General features: G+C 42.6%; 1 protein-coding gene across 4 annotated transcripts in view; it reads right to left on the minus strand.

The window, feature by feature from the left end:
* The window catches only part of PCNX1 (pecanex 1), a 133,393-nt gene that overhangs the window by 10,487 nt on the left and 102,384 nt on the right, over positions 1 to 20,522 (minus strand). For all 4 annotated transcript variants that reach the window (XM_030559669.1, XM_030559668.1, XM_030559667.1 and 1 more), the window contains 9 exons: positions 20,060 to 20,313; positions 17,566 to 17,796; positions 16,020 to 16,120; positions 14,327 to 14,477; positions 11,227 to 11,457; positions 5,481 to 5,755; positions 3,818 to 4,023; positions 2,136 to 2,575; positions 173 to 313 (listed from right to left, as the gene is read on the minus strand). In XM_030559669.1, the coding sequence (XP_030415529.1) occupies positions 173 to 313; positions 2,136 to 2,575; positions 3,818 to 4,023; positions 5,481 to 5,755; positions 11,227 to 11,457; positions 14,327 to 14,477; positions 16,020 to 16,120; positions 17,566 to 17,796; positions 20,060 to 20,313 (2,030 nt within the window). The remainder of the gene's footprint in view (positions 1 to 172; positions 314 to 2,135; positions 2,576 to 3,817; positions 4,024 to 5,480; positions 5,756 to 11,226; positions 11,458 to 14,326; positions 14,478 to 16,019; positions 16,121 to 17,565; positions 17,797 to 20,059; positions 20,314 to 20,522) is intronic.

Below are 20,522 nucleotides of genomic sequence, written 5' to 3' on the forward strand. Positions count from 1 at the left end.
GGATCTAGGCATCTTCTTGCATACACATGGTAACTCAAAAGAACATCTGTTCCATCAGTGTATGATCAAATATACCTTTTGAATGGAGTCTGCAAAGTGATTCAGACTGACTTAACAAAAGTTGACTTTTTTCCCCCCCAATTCACAAAATCAGCTTCCAAATGAAACTTACATGGCCTTCCATGCCTTCCTGAGGACTCCAGTCTTTCCAGCTATTTCTTCCAGCTTTTAGTCGTATCACCTCATCTGGCCACTGCAGCTCCTTCCTTTTAGACATGTTGATCCCTTCCAGTACTTGGCTGGGATCCATTATCTAAAATGAAAAGTAGAAATTGATTTTAAACTATTATGGAGCCAATTAATGGTTAATAGTGAACCCATAACTGTTCCCTTAGATGCTACTCATAAAAATGTTGCTCTTTAAAGGAATGATCTTGCACCCACTAAAGTCAATGGCAAAGCTTCAGTGGATTTCAGTAGTGCAGATTCAAGCCCTAAGTTAGCTAGGAGCTACACTTCAAAAACCTTGAGTGGAACAGGCCTCCAGATTTGGGAATGTAGAGCACAAGGCTCAGAGAATTTATCACTAGGTAGAAGAACTAAGTTCCATTTAGGATGCTCAGCAGAGACCAGAGGTGAAAGTAAGCCGGTACGGTGTACTGGCAAGAGCCAGTACGCCGTGCCGGACCACACTAGTTTCCGCTTGCAGCTCAGCGGCCTGGCTGGAGCTGGGATTTAAAGGTCTCAGAGCTCCCTCCTGCAGCAGGGAGCCCAGAGCCCTTTAAATCCCACCTGCGGCTCGGTGGCTGGGCTGGGGCCGGGATTTAAAGGGCCCAGAGCTCCACGGCGGCCGAGCCCCGGGCCCTTTAATTTGCCCGAGCCCCAGGGGCTCCCAACCACCTCTGCAGCTGGGAGTCCCCAGTTGATTTAAAGGCCCTGGAGCTCCCAGCCACAGCAATGCCCCAGGGACTTTAAATCTTGAGAGGCCCTGCCTCTTCCGGTTGAGGCCACACCTCCCTCAGGACTCTGGCAGTACCGGTAAGTCCTGTAACTTACTTTCACCCCTGGCAGAGACCAGCCAGTGTTTTGAAATTAACAGGCTTTCTGCACTGGGAAGAGGTCAGCAGGAAAGCATTGTGGAAAACCTCCCTCAACTTGTGAACAAGCAGGAGCTGCTTAGATACCCACCATCACACTAGGAGTTTACAGAAGGGACACAGAAGAAATATTTTTGGGAAAAAACAGTTTTAAAAGAGCATCCCTGAACGTTAGCAGATCTTACCTGTATTTTACTTAGTCCACCCCTGCCTGCATACAAAAGCTACAAAACTGAGGCCTGCCAAATTTATTTGCAATTGTCTGTCATTACTGAATGACTATGACCAAGACAGGCTTCACTATGGCATTAAGTTCTGTCACTATGTGACACAAGCTGGATACAACCTTTGTCCTATTGGTGATTTCTTCTAAATTTATCCCAGCAACACTCTATTGTAAACATATGCAAGGGTTTATTAAAAGCCACATGAGCTAGAGTGTGTGTTTAACTTCCAGATTTCAACAAAACTACCAAAATTTCCCCTGGCAACTTAAATCAATGGTGAACTGGCACATGCTCAAAGACTTTGTATGTGGCAGTAACCAAGAAGTGAACAATGAAAAGGAAACGGACAATATTTTTACAGTGACTTCTACAGAAAATTTTCTTAGTTTGCAAATCAAAAGATACAAACTGCCAGCACTGCAAAGGAAGCTGTTCTGTCTTTCATGTTACAACCAGTAAATAAAGATTCCGCAAGCAAAACTAAGCTTATAATTTTGTTGTTAAGGTATGAAGCAGAACAGAATCTAGCTGACTCTCTCACTGCTGTGTGCTAAAATAAAACATGTTTGTAATGTGAGTAGATATTGGTCAGTATTCCAGTAGGCCACCTGTTCAGCAAAATATAGATGAACCTTTCTAGTCATAACTGCACTTCTGTTCTGCACTGAGAAACTCCAGGACATGTGTGTGGATAGAAGGCAGAGATAGTGTTATTTAGTTACCACAAGGTGGAAGATGATAATACTGTAACGAGGGGAAAAAATAAAGGCTAAAAAGAGTGTAGATTAACGTGTTCTTCTGGCTGATTCACCTGGATTCTGTAAATAACTTCATCCCTTTTGGCTTGCATATGGTTTGCAGGGCTTGCATTACCACCTGACTGTGCATCAGTTACGTTATTCCCTCCTTCTGTTCCTAGAAAGCCCACAAGGGCATGTTGTTTACAGGCTGGGATGCTTTGGCTGGAGCTGCTGGAAGAGGGTAGGCCATGCTGCATGATGACAATGCCAGTCTGGCTAATGGGTTCTATTTGGTTCACCATGGATAGGCGGGACTGGATAGAGGATGGGAGGTTACGAAGGGATATCTGACTGGTGGAAGAGCGTCGGCAAGGCACAAAGCCTGTAGTGGACGTGCGAAGTGATGAATGACGACTGCTGTAGCAATAAGATGAATGGCTGGCTACCGAGGCACGGGCAGGGGAATGTCTGACAAGGCTTGACTGCACAGAGTGGGAGCTGTGACTGGTGCCTAAAAGAAAACAAAAAACAAAAACAGAATCAGGAGAGTTGATAGTTTTAATTCATGGCTGCCACACATTTTAGATTTTAGACACTTACACAAGTGTTTTGTCACCTCAATACAAAATTGATGGGCATATCAGAAATGCCTAGAATACTTCAGGGACAAGATGTACTGGTCCTCTCAACAATGAAATATTTGAATATGTTCAATTAATCTTAACTAGTTTAAGAAACTGATATTACATTGCTAGGAGCATAGATGCAAAAGTGGAAGTGTCCTTTGTAGGTATGAGCCCAACTCTTATTGCATTAATGAAGTATTTCTTTAATACTGAAGAGTTTGGTTTCTCATTCTACGTTGTCTAATTCTGTCATTTGCAGTGTTTCAGAACACCAAAAATTCTTAGTCAAACATGTGGTTTGACTGCACTCCTAAGTGTGCATCAGAAAGTTTAGTTACTATTGCTGCTATTTTAACTAGTTCTGAAATGTTTAATTAGATTTGAAGTTGGCAAAGAAAAACCATGAGAATTTTAGCTCTTATTAGTATTATTTAATGCATATTTATTAATGCTCCTCTCTGGTGCCAGACAGTTGTAGATACCTATCACAATTATGGACCTTATAATGCTATATGGTATGATAAGATTCAGAAGCTGGCAATGTACTAATATGTAAAATAGCTTTATTTTTCTTGACAGGCAAATAAAAGCAACTATACCTCAGGAAACACACATGCTCAATTACCTCCAGTTCCTCACTAGATCACTAATGGCATTTTCTTGGCTACTGTTTAACTGAAACCATGCAGCAACAGACTATTTACTCCGCAGTAGCAGTAAGGTTTTAGTAGCATAAAAGACAGATATTCACATGTATAAAACTCTTGCTATGATTTTGGTATTTGTGAACACAAGGGAACAGTAAGAACTGGTGTAGGTTAGCCATCCTGTAGGGAGGTGCTATGAAAGGTTATCCCACTCAACTCTGGTCAGCATATCAATCCTGATCTGCAATCCTCAAACCATTCCAGTAGCGGTCCAGAGACTCATCATTGTGCTAAACAGCATTGTGATTTTTGGATATGAATACATTTCCATTGGGAATTAAGTTTACAGAACCAAATTAATTTTGTGCTTGTAGCCCAGCCCTGATCCATGGTGGTGAAAAATACCATTCCCTCTGGGACAGATAGCCAATGTACAGTTCCAGCATTTTATATAATATACACACTTTAGGTTAGTTTTACCTAATGTTGAGGGGTGAGATGTGACAGGAGGGTGGAGTCCCACTCCAGGGCCCTGCCCTGTAATTAAATTCCCTCCTGCTTGTGACATGCTGCTTTGCGACTCATTGGCAGCTGCACTGTTACTTGTGCAGGAAGCCCCACCTCCAGCATCTGAATCTTCAATGTTTCCACCACTGTTGCAACCAGCACCACAACCTTTCTTTAATCTGAGAACACAATGAGAATCAACTGTATTAGCGAACAGAAAAAAGTGACCAGACATCAGTTTCAACTATATTGCTTTTTCTTCAGTACTATGCTTTCCCCAACTTGTAGGTTGCTATCTGAGACAGCACTCAAAATATTTTCCCGACAAACATTTAAGTGATATTTACTTATATATATGTAGTACCAACTATTTAAAATGTGACTTTGTTATGAAAAGTATTACCACTGAATTCTCAAATACTAGAACTTATTGCTCTTCTATTTTATGGTCATATTAGCACCAGAGTTTATGCTGGTCTGTCTATAATGGCAGTCATTTATCTGATCTCTAATTTCAGGCTTTTCCTCATACTTTTTCTCTCTTTATGTTTAAAATGAGCAGGACAAAACTGTTAGCTCTTTTCAACTTTCTTTTCTTATTGCTTTAGCAATGGATTTCAGTTATGACACTTTAGTGACTATGATGTGCTAGGGTTCTTTGAGATTTTTATACTACCCATGCCAGCATTTGAACATTTAGGTGGGCCAATCAATTTGTCAGTTAGAGCCTGTAAGCTTTTATTTTTATTATGTTGCTTGGAAAGCTACGCTTCATTTAGACTCACTAAACATAGCACATTTACTCATCCTCCAATCCCGAGTACTACCCTTGTTCTTCAGTGCTCAAATATATTGCTAAATCCTTTCTCAGTCTCTTTGCTTCTTGATCTAGGATTTTGAAGTATAATTAGCTTAGGTCTAATGCTTTTTTATGTACTGTGACAGGTTATTCTAGCAATATGCTGGAGAAGTGATTTGGGGTGGAGAAGAGATACATCACAGTTTGTAGTAAATACACCACACCTACATTTAGTCAAATACTCGTGTAGTACTGACTAATGTTTAGAATGGTATGTTGCTTACATATTCAAAGTGCTGTACAAAGTCATCAATCTTGAAAGCATTAATGCTTTGCATAATTTTACTCATGAGAGAGTCCCAATTAAAAATGTGAGTAGTCCCACTGAAGTAAGCATGTTAAAGTCCCAGACCTGCATGAATCGTCCCCACACCTTTGTGAGGTAGATAATTATATTCCTCTTATGGACAGAATAAACTGAGGCATTGAAAAGTGACACACTCAAACTCCACAGCACCTCACTGGCACAGTTGAGATTACAACTCAAGGTATAATGTTTCCACCTAGAATTTTTTTATGAGTTGTTAAAATTGGATACGATATTCTAATTGACAAAATTCTTGGGATGTTGTTCACGTGGCCTGCTGAATAACAGTCTTACCATAGCAGTGGCCATGTGTTGCAATTGTGATTAAAGGGGAAAATACTGAGAGGCATCCACACTTCTGTGATTGAATGCCATAAATTATGCTCTGCTAAAATGTACTAACATCTTAGCATTGACAGTGATGTTGCTGAATAGCTGAATGCTCTTGAGAACTCATTCCCACAGCTCACCTGTGCCATGTGGACACTATGAAGTTTTTGATATTTCCCAGACTGATAGCTCCCCCAAGAAACTCCTTGAGCTGATCATGGCTATCCGAATAGGAAGTAGTCAAAGGTGAGACGTAGATTGGGTATCCAATGGGCTGGTCACAGGAAGAATTGATCATATTCCTCAAAGCCTGCTTTGCATTTTGGATGCTCCCTCTTTCTGGGTTACGGTTACGCAGGAAGACAAGTTCCTGCTGCTGCCCAGCCCAGAGGCCACGCACACACTCCTTATTTACCTGCAAAACAGCAGCAAAAAAAAATATCAAGGAATAAAAAGGACATATTGGAAAACTAGTCAAGGACAGGAAGAAAAAAAAGCTAACATTCTCTAACTCTTCTTCTTTGAGATGTTACTCATGTCCACTCCAGTGTATGGAGTGTGTGCTTGCCCCGAGCACTGCCGCCGGAAAGTTTTTCCCTCTGTGGTATCCATCAGGTCGGGTGTGGTGCCCTCTGGAGTTGCACTCTCATAGTGCTGGTATAAAGGAACCTGCCGACCTACCGACCCCTCAGTTCCTTCTTGCCAGCTAACTCCGATAGTGATGTAGGAGTGGGAGACTTTGGAATGGACATAAGCAACACATCTTAGAGAACAGCAGCTACAGAAGGTTAATAACCGTTTTTTCTTCTTTGAGTGCTTGCTCATGTCCATTCTAATGTAGGTTACTCCCAAGCAGGTGTAAGGGGTGGGGGTTGCAGTTCATTGACAAACAGATTGTAGCACTGCTCTGCCAAACCTAGCATCATCTTTAGCCTGCTGAATCATGGCATAGTGAGATGCAAAAGTGTGAACTGAACACCACACTGCTGCTCTACAGATGTCCTAGATAGGGACCTGTGCCACAAATGCAACTGAAGAAGTTTGTGCCCTTGTGGAGTGTGCTGTCAGGGACAGAGCAGGGACTTTCATCAGATCACAGCATGTGTGGCTACAGGACATGATCCATGATGAAATTCTCTGGACTGAGATTGAAAGACCCTTCCATCCTGTCTATAACAGCCACAAAAAATTGAGTCTCTTTTTCAAAGTGGATTTGATTCTTTCAGTGTAAAAGGCTAGCGTGCATCTGACATCTAGTTAGTGAAGCCTCTGCTCCTGTTTGTTGGCATGCAGTTTTAGACAGATGACCAGAAGGAGTATGCCCTGATTACTATGAAATTGTGAAACCATCTTTGGGATAAAGACTGGGTGAGGACATAACTCAACCTTGTCCTTGAAGAATACTGTGTATGGAGGTTCTGAAGTAAGGGCCCTAATCTCTGATACCCTTCTGGCCTAAGTAATGGCCACCACGAAAGCCACCTTCCAGGACAAACAGAGCAGAGAATACATTGCCAATGGTTCGAATGGGGAACCCATGATCCTTGAGAACACCAGGTTGAGATTCCATGGGGTACAGCCTGTCAAGTCCCTTGAGAAACCAACTGCAGATTGAGTTTGCAAAGATGGACCAGCCATTCACCCACAGACGAAAAGCTGAAATAGCAGTCAGGTGGACACTAAATCGATTAAACCAGTAGCCCCTGCTGTTTCAGGTGTAGCAAGCAGTCCAGAATGAATGGTACTGATGATTGCACTCACCAGGTCAAGAACCTTTTCCAATTTGCCAGGTACACAGTTCTAGCAGATGGCTTTCTACTCCCTAAAAGAACTTCTTGAAGTAGTCCGGAGCATGAGCTTCCAGACCGTGAGATGAAAAGCCTTGAAGTTTGGGTGACGCAGGTGACTGTGGTCCTGAGATATTAGGTCTGGAATCTGAGGTAGTTGGACTGGTGTTTCTATTGATAGGTTCAAGAGCACCGTGAACCAGTGCTGGCGTGGCTAGGCTGGGGCTATCAGGATGACTCCTGCTCTGTCCCATCTAATCCTCAGTAAGACCTTGTGTATGAGAGGAATGGATGAGAATGCATAGAACAGATACCCCGTCCAGGGCAAGAGGAAGACATTGGTCACAGATCTTGGACTGTGGCCCAGGAAAGAGCAGAATTGGAGACACTTCCTGTTGCACCTCATTGCAAATAGATCTATTTGGGGAGTTCCCCACTTCTGGAAGATCATAGAATCATAGAATATCAGGGTTGGAAGGGATCTCAGGAGGTCATCTAGTCCAACCCCCTGCTCAAAGCAGGACCAATTCCCAACTAAATCATCCCAGCCAGGGCTTTGTCAAGCCTGACCTTAAAAAAAAAAGATGATTTATAAGATCTCTAGGCAGATGGACCACTCGTGGTGGTTGGAGAAAACCCAGCTGAGGTGATCAGCAAGTACGTTCTGAGAACCTGGCAGATGATTCACCTCAAGGAAATCTTGAGTGGGCTATGTATAATTCCCATAAGTGAAGTGCCTCCTGGCACAAGTGAGAAGAGTGTGCTCCACCCTGTCTGTTGATAGAGAACATGGCTGTTGTGTTGCCTGTAAGGACTGACATGCACCTGCCTGCTACATGGATTTGGAATGCTTAGCAGGCCAGGCGAATTGCCCTGAGCTCTCTGACATTGATGTGCAACAAGAGCTCTTCTGGAAAACTGAGGCCCTGAGCCCTGAGGGAGCCCAAGCAAGGTCACCATCCCATTGCCAAAGCATTTGATGAGAGAGACTAACAGTTGGGGTCTTGAGAAAGGGACTCCTGTGCACACTGTTAGCAGGTCTAGCCACCAATTGTGGGAACTGTAGTGACAGTCTACATGATGTAGGCTTGGCAAGTACACTGATGCCAGCCATGCTTGGAGAGCTATGAACCAAACTCTTATGTGATGAACCACATAGGTGCAAGATGCCATGTGGCCCAGGAGCTGTAAGCAATTTCTTGCCATGACGACAGGGTGATTCTTGAGGCTTCTATAAGCTTTCTATGCTTGGAAGCATGCTTCTGCGAGAGAAGCTCTGGCCTTTACCAAGTCCAGAACTGCCCTGATGAATTCATCCTCTGGACCAGGAAGAAGGTGGAAGTCTGTGCATCTATGAGCAGACCTAAGTTCTGGAAGGTCGACTGTATTAGTCTCACATTTGTCTTTACCTGGAGTCTGGATCGACTTTTCATCAGCCAATCAAAGTATGTATAAACCTGAACTCCTTATCACCTCAAGAAAGCTGCAAAAACTGACATACACTTCATGAATACCCAAGGGACTGCCAAGAGACAGAATGGGAGCATCAAATTGGTAGCGCACATGGTTCATGACAAATTTGAGGAACCTTCCGTATCCCTGAAAGATGGCAATGTGGAAATATGCATCCTTTGAGTAAAGGGCAGCGTACTAGTCCCCTGGATCCAAGGAGAGAATGATGGAGGCCAAGGAGACCACATGGAATTTCAGCTTCTTCATGAATTTGTTGAGGTTTCACAGGTCCAGAATCGGTCTGAGACTGCCATTGACTTTTGGGATTACGAAATATCCAAAGTGGAATTCTCAACCCCTTAGTTCTGGGGGAACCTCCTCCACTGATCCCACTTAAGAGTGATTGCACATCTTGAGTTAGAAGTTGTTTGTGAGAAGGGTCTCCAAAGAGTAACGGGGAGGGAAGGAGGCAAGGAGGGGAACAAAAAAATTGAAGGGTATATCCCACTGCGACCATGCATAGCACTCAATCAAAGTGGGATAACTAGTCCACAAGATCTGGGGAATTTCAATCCATAAACCGTCCTGGTACATCATCCTCGAGCATCCCATCCAAAAGCCTGCTTTGACCCCATCAAGTGTTTGGGGTGCAGCTACAGATCAAGACTGTGGGGGAGGTTTCCTCCTGTAGCCCCTGCTCTTCCTGTTGTTATAGTCCTCTCAAGCAGGCAAGAGGAAGAAGCGAGTCGTTTGCTGTGGCCCTTGACTCTTCTAAAAACTGAAGTTTGGAGTCTGTCCGCTCTGAAAAGATTGATGCATCTTCAAATGGCAGGTCCTGCAAAGTTTGCTGGACCTTGTGCGGCAAGCCCGAGGACAGCCTGATGTGGGTTGCACCCTGGCAGCATCTCTCTGTCCCACTGACCTCGATGTAGGTGATTAGCCTCTGTCCATCTTCCTTTGCTTCTTCCTAGGCACCAGTGACAGTGAATGGTGCCTGGGCTCTCTCGCATTCCCATCCTTATTTGGCACTGGGGATGACTGATGGTGCCGAGGTTCCCTAGGCATGGTTGGAGCATCTCACTTTGGTGCTGGAGCTGGGGAATGGCGCCGGACATCCCAAAGTGAAGCCAGGGTGCTTCTTACTGAGGCCAACGTACTCGGTGCCGAATCCAAGTGGCCCTGCTCCAATGGAGGTCAGAGTGCTGACTCCATGAGGATAGAGTGGAGTCTAGCATGACTATCCTTTTTGGTGCGGCCTTAACATCCCTACACAGCTGAGCTTCTCTTAGACACTTGAGGCTGCTGGAATGGGGGGCACTCACAGGCTTAGGCTTGTGACAAGATCCACAAGGCTTGACACTTGGAGACTGAGGCATGTCCTGGTGCTGGGTGTGGGTCGGTTAATCCCACTTAGCAGGGTTCCTAACTAACTTAATAACTGAAACTAGTAAATACAATCAACTATATACAATAAGAGTAGAGAAAAGTTCATTACAAAATACTTGCAACAGCAAGAATGAGCCATAGTTCCAGCGACCATTGCGGGTCATAAGAAGGAACTGGGGGATTGGCGGAGTCCTTTATACCAAAGCTGTGAGAGCGCAACTCCAGGGAGCAGCCCCGACAGATACCACTGAGGTAAAATCTTTCTGGTGGCAACGCTCATGGCAAGCACACACCTACATTGGAATGGACATAAGCAAGCACACAAAGAAGAATTACATTATTATGGACAGAGCGTATAAAAGTGTACACAGCACTGTATAACCATCAAGCATTCATGATCCCTGCTTCAAAGGACTCAACATATCGGCACAAGCTGCAAACAGTACAGAATAAAGTGCACAAATATGGAATAGGAGCTGGATTGTAGTTTTTGAAGAGTGAGTGGCAGTTTGGCATACGTTAATTGAGGATTCTCTCACATATCTTGGCTGGGGTAGGGGGCATACATAGAAGATGACATGAAGCAGATAAAAGGTCCATTTAAGAATTACACTTGAGTAGACAAAGGGGAGCAGCAGAAAATAAAGCTGAAATCCAAAGTTATGGAGAGACCTGGAAGGAAAGCTTAAGCGTTGTTCAGAAGAGGGGGCATCTGTGTAAGTACTGAAGGGGCAGAAGTAAAGCTATGGTCAGACTAAGGCTACATTTATCACGGCTGTCTAACTGTAGATAAATTCAAAATTGTCACCAACAGTATAAGTCACAATATAGACATGCTTTCATGGGGCCATGTTTATACAGTAGGAGTATTATGCTGACTTTACAAGGTATTAAGACACTTTCCAGACCTCATACACATAATGGACAAAAGGGCAATAAGAAGATAAACAATTAGGTCCAATGAAACTAACATAAAAGGACTGCTGAAACTGTGTTTTGCTGATATTGTCACTAGGCATTTTCAGAGATGACATTACACTTTTTTTTCTGTCAATATTTAATATTCACGGACAGCACTATCTTGATAACCAATTAAGTACTCTCTCTCCATGAGGACAGCCCAAGCAGTGACTGCTTACTGAGAAAAGTAATGGATTGGCCTGAAGTAGTAGTTTTCTGTAATGATTACACTAAATTCTAAAACATCATGAAGCAGCACATCATATGTCCATTCCACGTGCATATACAAGAAAACACACACCTTGATTACTCTGAAACTGAGATACCGCTTGTTCAGCATGATGATTTTATATTCATTAGTGCCATCATCCATCACGTGGCGGAGGGCAAGCAGGGAGGGAGAGTTGGAAAGGACAGCGCTCCTCCAGGCAGGGTCCCCTTCATGTGCTATAACCAGGTTTTGCTCATGGGACACAATGGCTTCGTAGAGGACAGTAGGATCATCGTATTCATCTGGGGAAGTGAAGTGGTCCTGAATGAAAGCATTATTTGAGAACAACTTAGTGTTACAGATGCTAATTGCGTAAAAAAAGTAGAGATTTCAGACCTCAAACGATAGATAATGCACTACACAGAATTACAGTAATCAAAAACAGATTCCCACCATTGTTCAGATGAGTTCAATATCCACCACAGCAAATGTTTTTTTAAGTTTGGGGGTGGGGAGGATTTATCTATTATTGGGAACGGTTAGTTATTATAATTTTTATACTGATTTTATTGTGTATCTAGTCACATTGCCAATGGAGAGGTTTTAGTAAACTACTTCAGAGGCTCAGAAGCCTTGAAGTTTAAAGCCAAAGTAGTAAAGTTCTGAGTATTCAGTGAGAGGCTTCTTTTCAACGGTTGGTTTCATATACAGTCAAAAAAATACATGAATGTGTGTTCAACACTAACCCGCACAGTCACACACTAAAAAGAAATCGGGTTTCAGACAAAACATCCTGTGTACTTCAGCATGCATTCACAACATCATACTATTGCTTGCCACATATTTACAGGATCCATTCAGTATTAAGTTACTGATACGAAAGTACAGATTTAAATGCCAAAGGGTGAAGAACATTTCTCACTTATCGCACCATATTCAGGTGCACACTTTGTAGTGGCCTAAGTAATATCTTGACAATGTTTCAGGATTTGTAAATTGTAATCCTGCCACTTTCACCATGACTTTATATTACTCTACTGATGTTTTCTGCATTTACTCCTACTGTTTGTCATTTTATATACACTGCTAAATTAAGAGAATTCCATGATCTAATGGAACAAGCTAACTCAATTATTGCTATGTCATTGCATGATAATTTTTGGAGACTTTCAGACATTGCAGTGAGCAAGCACCGTAGAGCTATTTAATTAGAGCAAGCTTTTTTATTTAATTCGCTCACAATTTGGATCTTTATGATTTTCATATTTCAACAGAACAGATTTTTGGATTGCCAATCCCTTTTCCCTACAAGCTGCATCTCAGTTGATGTTTGCTACATTTGCTGAACTTTGCCAATATATTACAGTGGACACAGGGAAGCTTGCTGCTTCCCCTGTGCTCCCATTGCACTGGAGTGGCGGATACCAAATTTAAGCTGTTTTGAAAGGCAAATTTTTTTATTTTCAAGTAACAGTGAAAGCTCTGTTTCAGGACACAGTGATAATTAGACCTACAAATAATTTCTGGAAACACTTGCACCAGCATTTTGTATTACATTACAATAAATTCTGGCTCACGAGAGAGAGAGAGAGAGAGAGAGAGCGCGAGAGAGAGAGAGAGAGTTCCTTCAGGTGAACCCTGTTTCGAAGGCATAATTCCCCAAGAAAGTAAAAGCAGCCAAGCTCACACAGGAACAGTAAGAGGACATGGAAGGTGTTCACTGTGATTCTGAGATTTGCAGCTGATGCCTTGGTGATGGGGGTAGAGGAGTAACATTAGATGTTGGTGGTTGTTTTCACACTTCTGCAGCTTTCAATATAGGAGACTATTTTTTAGCCAGAGGCTCAGTCAAAAAAGAAAGGCAGGCCCAGGAATTGCACTCTGCAAGGACCAACAGGACCCTCCCCATTCAACCAAGTGTGTATGGAGGAGCGGGTAGACTTCTCACTGGGGAGTTATGCATGGATCTTGCTAGGTTGCCCTTTTTGTTTCATACTGGCCCCCGACTAGTCAGTGTCTGGTGAATTTTTCAAGCCTTGTATCAGGCTCATAGATTTTAAGGCAGAAGAGATCATTGTGATCATGTAATCTGACCTCCTGTACACCACAGGCCACAGAACCTCACCCATCCATAGACCCAGAACCTCTGGCTGAGTTAGTGGAGTCCTCACATCATGATTTAAAGACTTCAAGTTACAGAGAATCCACTTTGTAGTTTAGTTTAGACCAGCACCCCATGCTGCAGAGGAAGACAAAAAAAACCCAAGGTCTCTCCCAATCTGACCCAGGGGGAAATTCCTTCTCAACCCCAAATATGGACATCAGTTGAATCCTGAGCATATTGACAAGACACCTGGGAAAGAATTCTCTGTAGTAACTCAGAACCCTCTCAATCTAATGTCCCATTTCTGGCCCCTTGGGATTTTTGCTACTAGCAGTTGCAGATGGGCCATATGCCATTGCAGTCAATCTCATCATACCATCTCCTCCATTTACTTATGAAGCTCAGTCTTGAATTCAGTTGGGTTTTTTTTGCCCCCCTTGCTTCTCTTAGAAGGCTGATCTTTAAGAGAGATGAGCTGCAGAGAGTACAGCATATGGAGGTGATGTGACCCCAGAGTCTATGCTTAGTTCCCTATGTATGAGTTATCCACCCCCACTACAAGCCCTTCTTTCCCTCCTTTGAGTCCCTTATCTCTTTTTTCCCTCTCCTTACTTTCTGCTTCTTCACCAAACTGGCTAAATTAGATGTCCCAGTGTAACGTCCCAACTCAAGAAATACCTGACGTGAGGCACTTAACAGTGAGGATTTCATGTCCTTAGAGCTACTCAAAATACAGAGAGGGGAAGGAAGAATGATTGAATGAATTCCCAAAAAGGGAACAGGACCAGTCAGGCAAGCCAATGAGTTTGACCAGGCAGAGATTATACTGTATTAACTGAACATGGTTTCACCTCAGTTTGATTCGCCAGAATGAAAGAGGCCCTATAAACATTTAAAACACTGTCTTCAAAGACATATTATAGACTTAGCTAGCTCGAGTCAACACACTGTTACCTTAAACAAGATTTAAAGCTTGCTATGCTGGCCAGGCAAGCTGTGTGGAAAACTGCTCCATATATCAAAATTTAATCAATTAGCATGGACAGAGCCAAACAACCATACACCCTTCCCCGTTAACCTCATTACCTGATGTAGTTTGAGTGACATGCGTATTCCAGGAACCACCACTTTCCTCAGCAATTCCATGTCAGCAAAGATCCATTCATCTCGGACTGAAGAGATACGGAAGTCGCCCTTAAACAGGGCATGCAGCCCATACAGGAAAGATTCCAAATTACTGTTTGGGATGGAAAGTAACCCAAAAAATTAACACATTTAAAAACCTCCATATGCAGCATCCCTTCATTACATCAGTAGAAATACTGATTTACACAATGTAACACTGAACTGTAGAGACAGGTACGGTTGTCATATTCCTCTGTACACATATGAACATAAGAATGGACACAATGGATCAGACCAATGGTCCATCAGGTCCAGCATGTGGTCTTCCGACAGTGGCCAATGCCAGATGCTTCAGAGGGAATGAACGGAACAGGGCAATTCTTGAGTGAGCCATCCTCTGTTATCCAGTCTCAGCATCTGGCAGTCAAAGGCTTAGGGACACCCAGAGCACGGGGTTGCATCCTTGATCATCTTGGCTAATAGTCATTGATGGACCTATCCTCCATGAACTTATCTAGTTATTTTTTGAACCCAGTTATAGTTTTGGCCTTCACAGTATTCCCAGCAATGAGTTCCATAGGTTGACTGTGCACTGCGTGAAGTAACTTCCTTATGTGTTAAACCTGCTGCCTATTAATTTCATTGGACAACCCCTGGTTCTTGTATTATGTGAAGGGTTAAACAACACTTCCTTATTCACTTCTCCACTCCATTCATAATTTTATAGACCTCGATCACATCTCCCATTAGTCATCTCTTTTCCAAGCTGAATAGTGCCAGTCTTATTAATCTCTTTTGATAAGGAAGCTGTTCCATACCCCATATCACTTCTTATACCCTTCACTGCACTTTTTAAATTTCTAATATATCATATCAGTCTGTGGGGGAAGAGGGCAATAGTGAAAGTTATGGACCTTGTGATCTGCCCCAATGAAGTTACTGTATTTCAGGAAGATCATATACAGTGACAATCCTTCAGAAGGCCAACTAGGCAATTTCACTGTAATATGGTGAACTCAGAGGAGGAGTTAGTCAACAGTTGTCCTTTCACATATGATAAAGAGTAAGTGTGCTGTGCTTGGTGTCCAGGAGGAGGACAACGTTTTAGTATGTGTTTTTGAGTCACCAATTTCCGGCTTGCCAACACACAACTAAATTTGACACTAATCTGTAATACAACATCTACCAACCACAGGTGATATGAACTGGGCAGGCCAAAGAACCTGTAACACTGGTCTAACCTGCATCTCAATGAAGATTATTCTGTGTCATGTCTTACAACACTTCTCCCTGAGTCCCTTTTTATATATAGGCCTCATACTTGGAGCAAGGAATGAAGTTCAATTTCAAAACTTGATTAATCCTGCTCATTTTTCAGCAGGTATCATGGACAAGGAAGGTGTGAAAGCCCTCCACTCCACCACTCTCAACTTCAGTTAGTCAGCTTCTACATCCTTCATTTGCTGAACCTTGACATATCTTCACTGGATCATCCACAATATTTATGAAGGAGGGTGGCTTAGAGTATCCGTTCCTTTGGGGGGGGGTCCAAGAAGAACATTGTTTTTGTATAAAGAGTTAGCCATTACCCCAAACCTAGATGCTCGCAGGCTCCCCTCCTCCAAAATCCCTAAGAACAAGAGCATAGTATTACCTAGACATATGATGGGAAGCAGTCCCCAAAGCTCTCCGCCCCAGAACACAGAGTCCATAACAAAGAGTCACCAAGGAGGAGTCTTTATCTGCATCCAGCGGCTGGTAGTAATAAATACATTAAAAAATAAAGAGTCATGTGGAAAAGGTAGGGAGAGATTCATACTATAGCAAAATGTATTCTGATAGGAGGAGTGACAAAAAGGCAAATACAGAAAGCTACCAGAAATCAACTTCAAATGGCACTTATGCTAAATAAAAATGGGTTGGCACTCAGAAGCACCCGAATTCAAATTAGGGGGTTCTTTTCAAACAGTGCTTTGTAAACGCTGCCTTACTAATGAGATTTGTACAAAAAAGCACTAAATTTGCCATTTGAATTGATTGCAAGCTGAATATAGTACATACTATCCTGCATGCATACGCTGTTCTTGAATTCTAGGTTTGATTAATAAAAAGACTAGTCTTGATTAATAGAGATGTAACAGGCATTTTAATGGACCAGACATACACCTCTCACTTGAAAGTTATAAACAATATATATTTGTGAGTTTACTTCAGAAGTATATAGACTGCTTCCACTCATCAAAATATCCAGAGCAAAAAGCCATTTGTGTGGTGCTTTGTAAAGCAGCACTACTGATGTAACACTTCATTATAAAGATAATTCTCTAGGCAGTAAAATGTTATGTATCCAAGTTATTGAACCTGCTTTCTGCCACCCCCACAAAATAATTGCCAAGTGATGGTCATGTAATAGAGGCAGCCAGTTTTCTTTGATTGCCATTCTCCACGTCTAAAAAAAGGTTTTAAATATTATACTTTCTAGAAGGGGCCTCCTTTTAGTCACTTACTTCCAATGAGTTCCCCACTCTAAAGACCTAGGTACTTCAATAAATCTAAAGGATCAGGAGATCCTTTTACCCATTCCCTGAAGACCACGTCTATTCATGGTCAAACCACACATTTGAGAATTTAAATAAGCAGACAGATGCCAGTATAATTCTCTAGACACACTTTTGTACAAACTTCCTTAAAAGGGTGCAGGAGGTTTGGAGAGAGGACAAAGAGGCTAGGAGATGAAGTGCTCATCCAGATGAAGTGGTCCAGAGAAGAACTTCAAATTTGACCATGAGGTACCTACCAATGCTTTTGGCAGTTGATTTTAGATACTATAGAGAAATTATTTTGAAGTTAGGGTTGTTTTGATGAACATGAGTGACACCACAGCTATTCTAAGACCACTCTTCTCTGCCTAAGCAGAGGCCCAATCAAGCCAAATTATGTTGTGTGATTTGATCACCTCCTCCTTTCCCTAGTGCACTTCCAACTACATAATACACTATTTGCAATTTAAGATTAATTTGAATTTTGGTCTCAAGACATCAAGGTCAAAGCATTAACTCATCAACCCAAACCCAGTGTAACACTTTCCTACAAATCAATTTGAAATCTAAATTTCAATAGACAGTTAAATCCAACCCTACCAAAGAAAACATATTTAAGAGACTTTCCTAGACAAGTTTAACAGTTCTGGTCACACCTACCTTTTCTCTTCGGGAGCAGCAGTACTCTATCCAGTTGAGGTAAGTTGCACAGAAACTTTCTCTGGAGACCCCTGCTAGATGATGGTCATAATCCTCATCAATATTTGGATTAAATGTAGGGTCCACATCAACATAGTTGCAGTCTGCACATGGCTGTAATCCTTCCTGCATTGTCTCATTAGCTAACCATTCCTCCAGCTTGGGGGAGGTTGTGACATAATAGATAATGCCCTGAAATGGTACAAGTTGAAAATATTACAACCTATACCACATATTAAGGAAATAGTTTAAATCTAATTTGTTGCATTAAATTGTGTATTTCTCTGTTAACACACGAGGATGAAAATAGCACACCGCACTGTTTGAAAGTGCACCAGGTTTGATTAGTGGGGGATTTGTGACAGGCTTGTTTGTTCGGTATGTTTTTAAAAGAGGACTGAATTTAATGTTTTTAGTTAAGAAAAAACAAACTTCAAGCCCTTGTGGCTGCAAAAAGAGTCTTCTAAATGTGAACCATAAGTCTGACAAGTATTTCAAGGCCAGATTTATTTACCCCTCAGAAGTGTGAAAGGTTATGATCATATTTGAGACATCTATCTTTTGAAGAGATCAAGGCCTGTTGGCTCAGGGTGACCATTGAAGATCTGGCAACTGGCATCTTTTTGCAGAAGTGGTCATTTTCCAGAGAGTCTTTGGCCAATATTTTCCCTCTAACACTGTTATGCAGTGATGTGCATGACAGTGGCCTTCTGCCCCTACTCCCCCATCCCAGAGGTGGCTGCATTTCAGAGATGGTGCCTGTACATACGTAAGAGAGTTTTGGGATTCTTGGGAATGAAGAGATCACAAGTATAATTTCCTAACATTAACACAAAATAGTATTTATGTGCAACCTCTGCAAGCAATGAGAGTATGGCAGGCTCCCTACATTCCCCCAGGTTCAACAAGGCCTATCTTAGTTTTGGATTTGCAATAATTAATTAATTGCAGGAAAACTTTGTTAAAAATATTTTTGTAAATAACCTTAAAGGTGCACTTACCCAAATCTAAAACAAAGACAATGATTGTTCAAAGGTATCAATCGAACAGCAAGGAGGAGTTTTGGGATTTGGATATTTTGTAGTAGTGGTGGGGGAGGGGATGGATTTTTCCTTCTTCAGCTCTGTCCTGGCCAGGTTCATATTTGGGTAATTACCTTCTGTCCCCTAAGCTTCCACTGATGTTTCAGTTGGATACAGTAGTCACTCTCTGTCCTAGATTGTGTTACATGGCTGTCCAAATGTGAAAGTAGCTGTTACACTTCACAACAGGGCACGTCTACACTTGATTCTCAGCTCCAGGAGACATACTCACATTAGCTCCTTGCACTATAAATAGGGCCCTACCAAATTCACAGTCCATTTTGGTCAATTTCATGGCCATAGGATTTTAAAAATCATAAATAACTGAAATCGTAATATTTATCTAAAATGTTACAGTGTTGTCAACTGTAGGCGTCCTGACCCAAAAAGGGGGGGGGGGAAGAGAAGGGTTTTTCACAAAGTTATTGTGAAAGTTTAGTTGATGTTGGTCCTGCTTTGAGCAGGGGGTTGGAGTAGATGACCTCCTGAGGTCTCTTCCAACCCTAATCTTCCATGATTCTATGATTGTAGGGGGCTTGTAGTACTGCTACCCTTATTTCTGTGCTGCTGCTGGCGGCAGCGCTGCCTTTAGAGCTGGGCAGCTGGAGAATGGTGGCTGCTGGCCAGGAGCCCAGCTCTGAAGGCAGAGCCGTCGCCAGCAGCAGCACAGAAGTAAGGATGGCATGGTATGGTATGGTATTGCCACCCTTACTTCTGTGCGGCTGTCTGCAGAGCTGGGCCCTCAGTTATCAGCTTCCACTCTCTGGCTGCCCAGCTCTGAAGGCAGCAGCACAGACGTAAGGGTGGCATAGTATGGTATTGCTACCCGTACTTCTGCACTGCTGCTGGCGGGGCGCTGCCTTCAGAGCTGGGTGCCCCGCCAACAGCTGCCACTCTCCAGCTGCCCAGCTCTGAAGGCAGTGCAGAAGTAAGGGTGGTAATACCAGGACCCCCCTGAAATAACCCTGTAACCCCCAGAGATGACCTTTTGGGTTGGGACCCTCAGTTTGAGAAAAGCTCGTCTTCCCTGTGAAATCTGTATAGTATAGGGTAAAAGCACACAAGACCAGATTTCACAGGGAAGACTGGATTTCATGGTCCATGACACATTTTTCATGGCCGTGAATTTGGTAGGGCCCTAGCTATAAATCACACCTCCAGCTCAATGTGTAGACATACCCTCAAATAAGCTATTCTCCTATGGTGAATGAGAGATTCATGTATTCATAACTCGTATCGCATTGCGTAATCCTCCTGATGAAAGACCACCATACACACACAAAGTACTCATGCTTCCAATTGCCCAAAATAACATTATGTTGAAGGACAGCTGAATTCCCCCACAGCCGCATTTGCTAGGCGCGGAGCCATACCTTGACATAATAAGTGGTGAGAATTTTCCGAAGATCGAAGACTTGAAGCATGGAAGCGGCACTGTTGTCTGTGATGCTGTAGCCTTCCAGAACATACTTTGTCACAAGCACTTCCCATGCCAGCCAGCGTTGGCCAAAGGTAGCATTAAATGAAAGCATATGTGGGATGTGGCCAGGTTCACAGCAACAAAACCCTTCATCTTCCTCTACCCCCTCGGTGATGGCCTCTACTTCTCGTTGCTGACAATAAGTGCCTTAGGGGATGTTAAGGAAAGTAAGAATTTAGATGACTAATTTGAAGATAATTGATATTTTAAAAAGTTTGAGACAGCAGAATACATCATAAATTATGTTTCTGTGAACAGCAGGTAAATTAAACTACTGTCTCTAGCTTAACTATTTAATGAAAAAAATTACAATTGCTTAGTTTTAATTTACCACTCTATATTCAAACATGCAACTC

The sequence above is a fragment of the Gopherus evgoodei genome, chromosome 4, assembly GCF_007399415.2.
Source record: "Gopherus evgoodei ecotype Sinaloan lineage chromosome 4, rGopEvg1_v1.p, whole genome shotgun sequence".
Lineage (NCBI taxonomy): Eukaryota > Metazoa > Chordata > Testudines > Testudinidae > Gopherus > Gopherus evgoodei.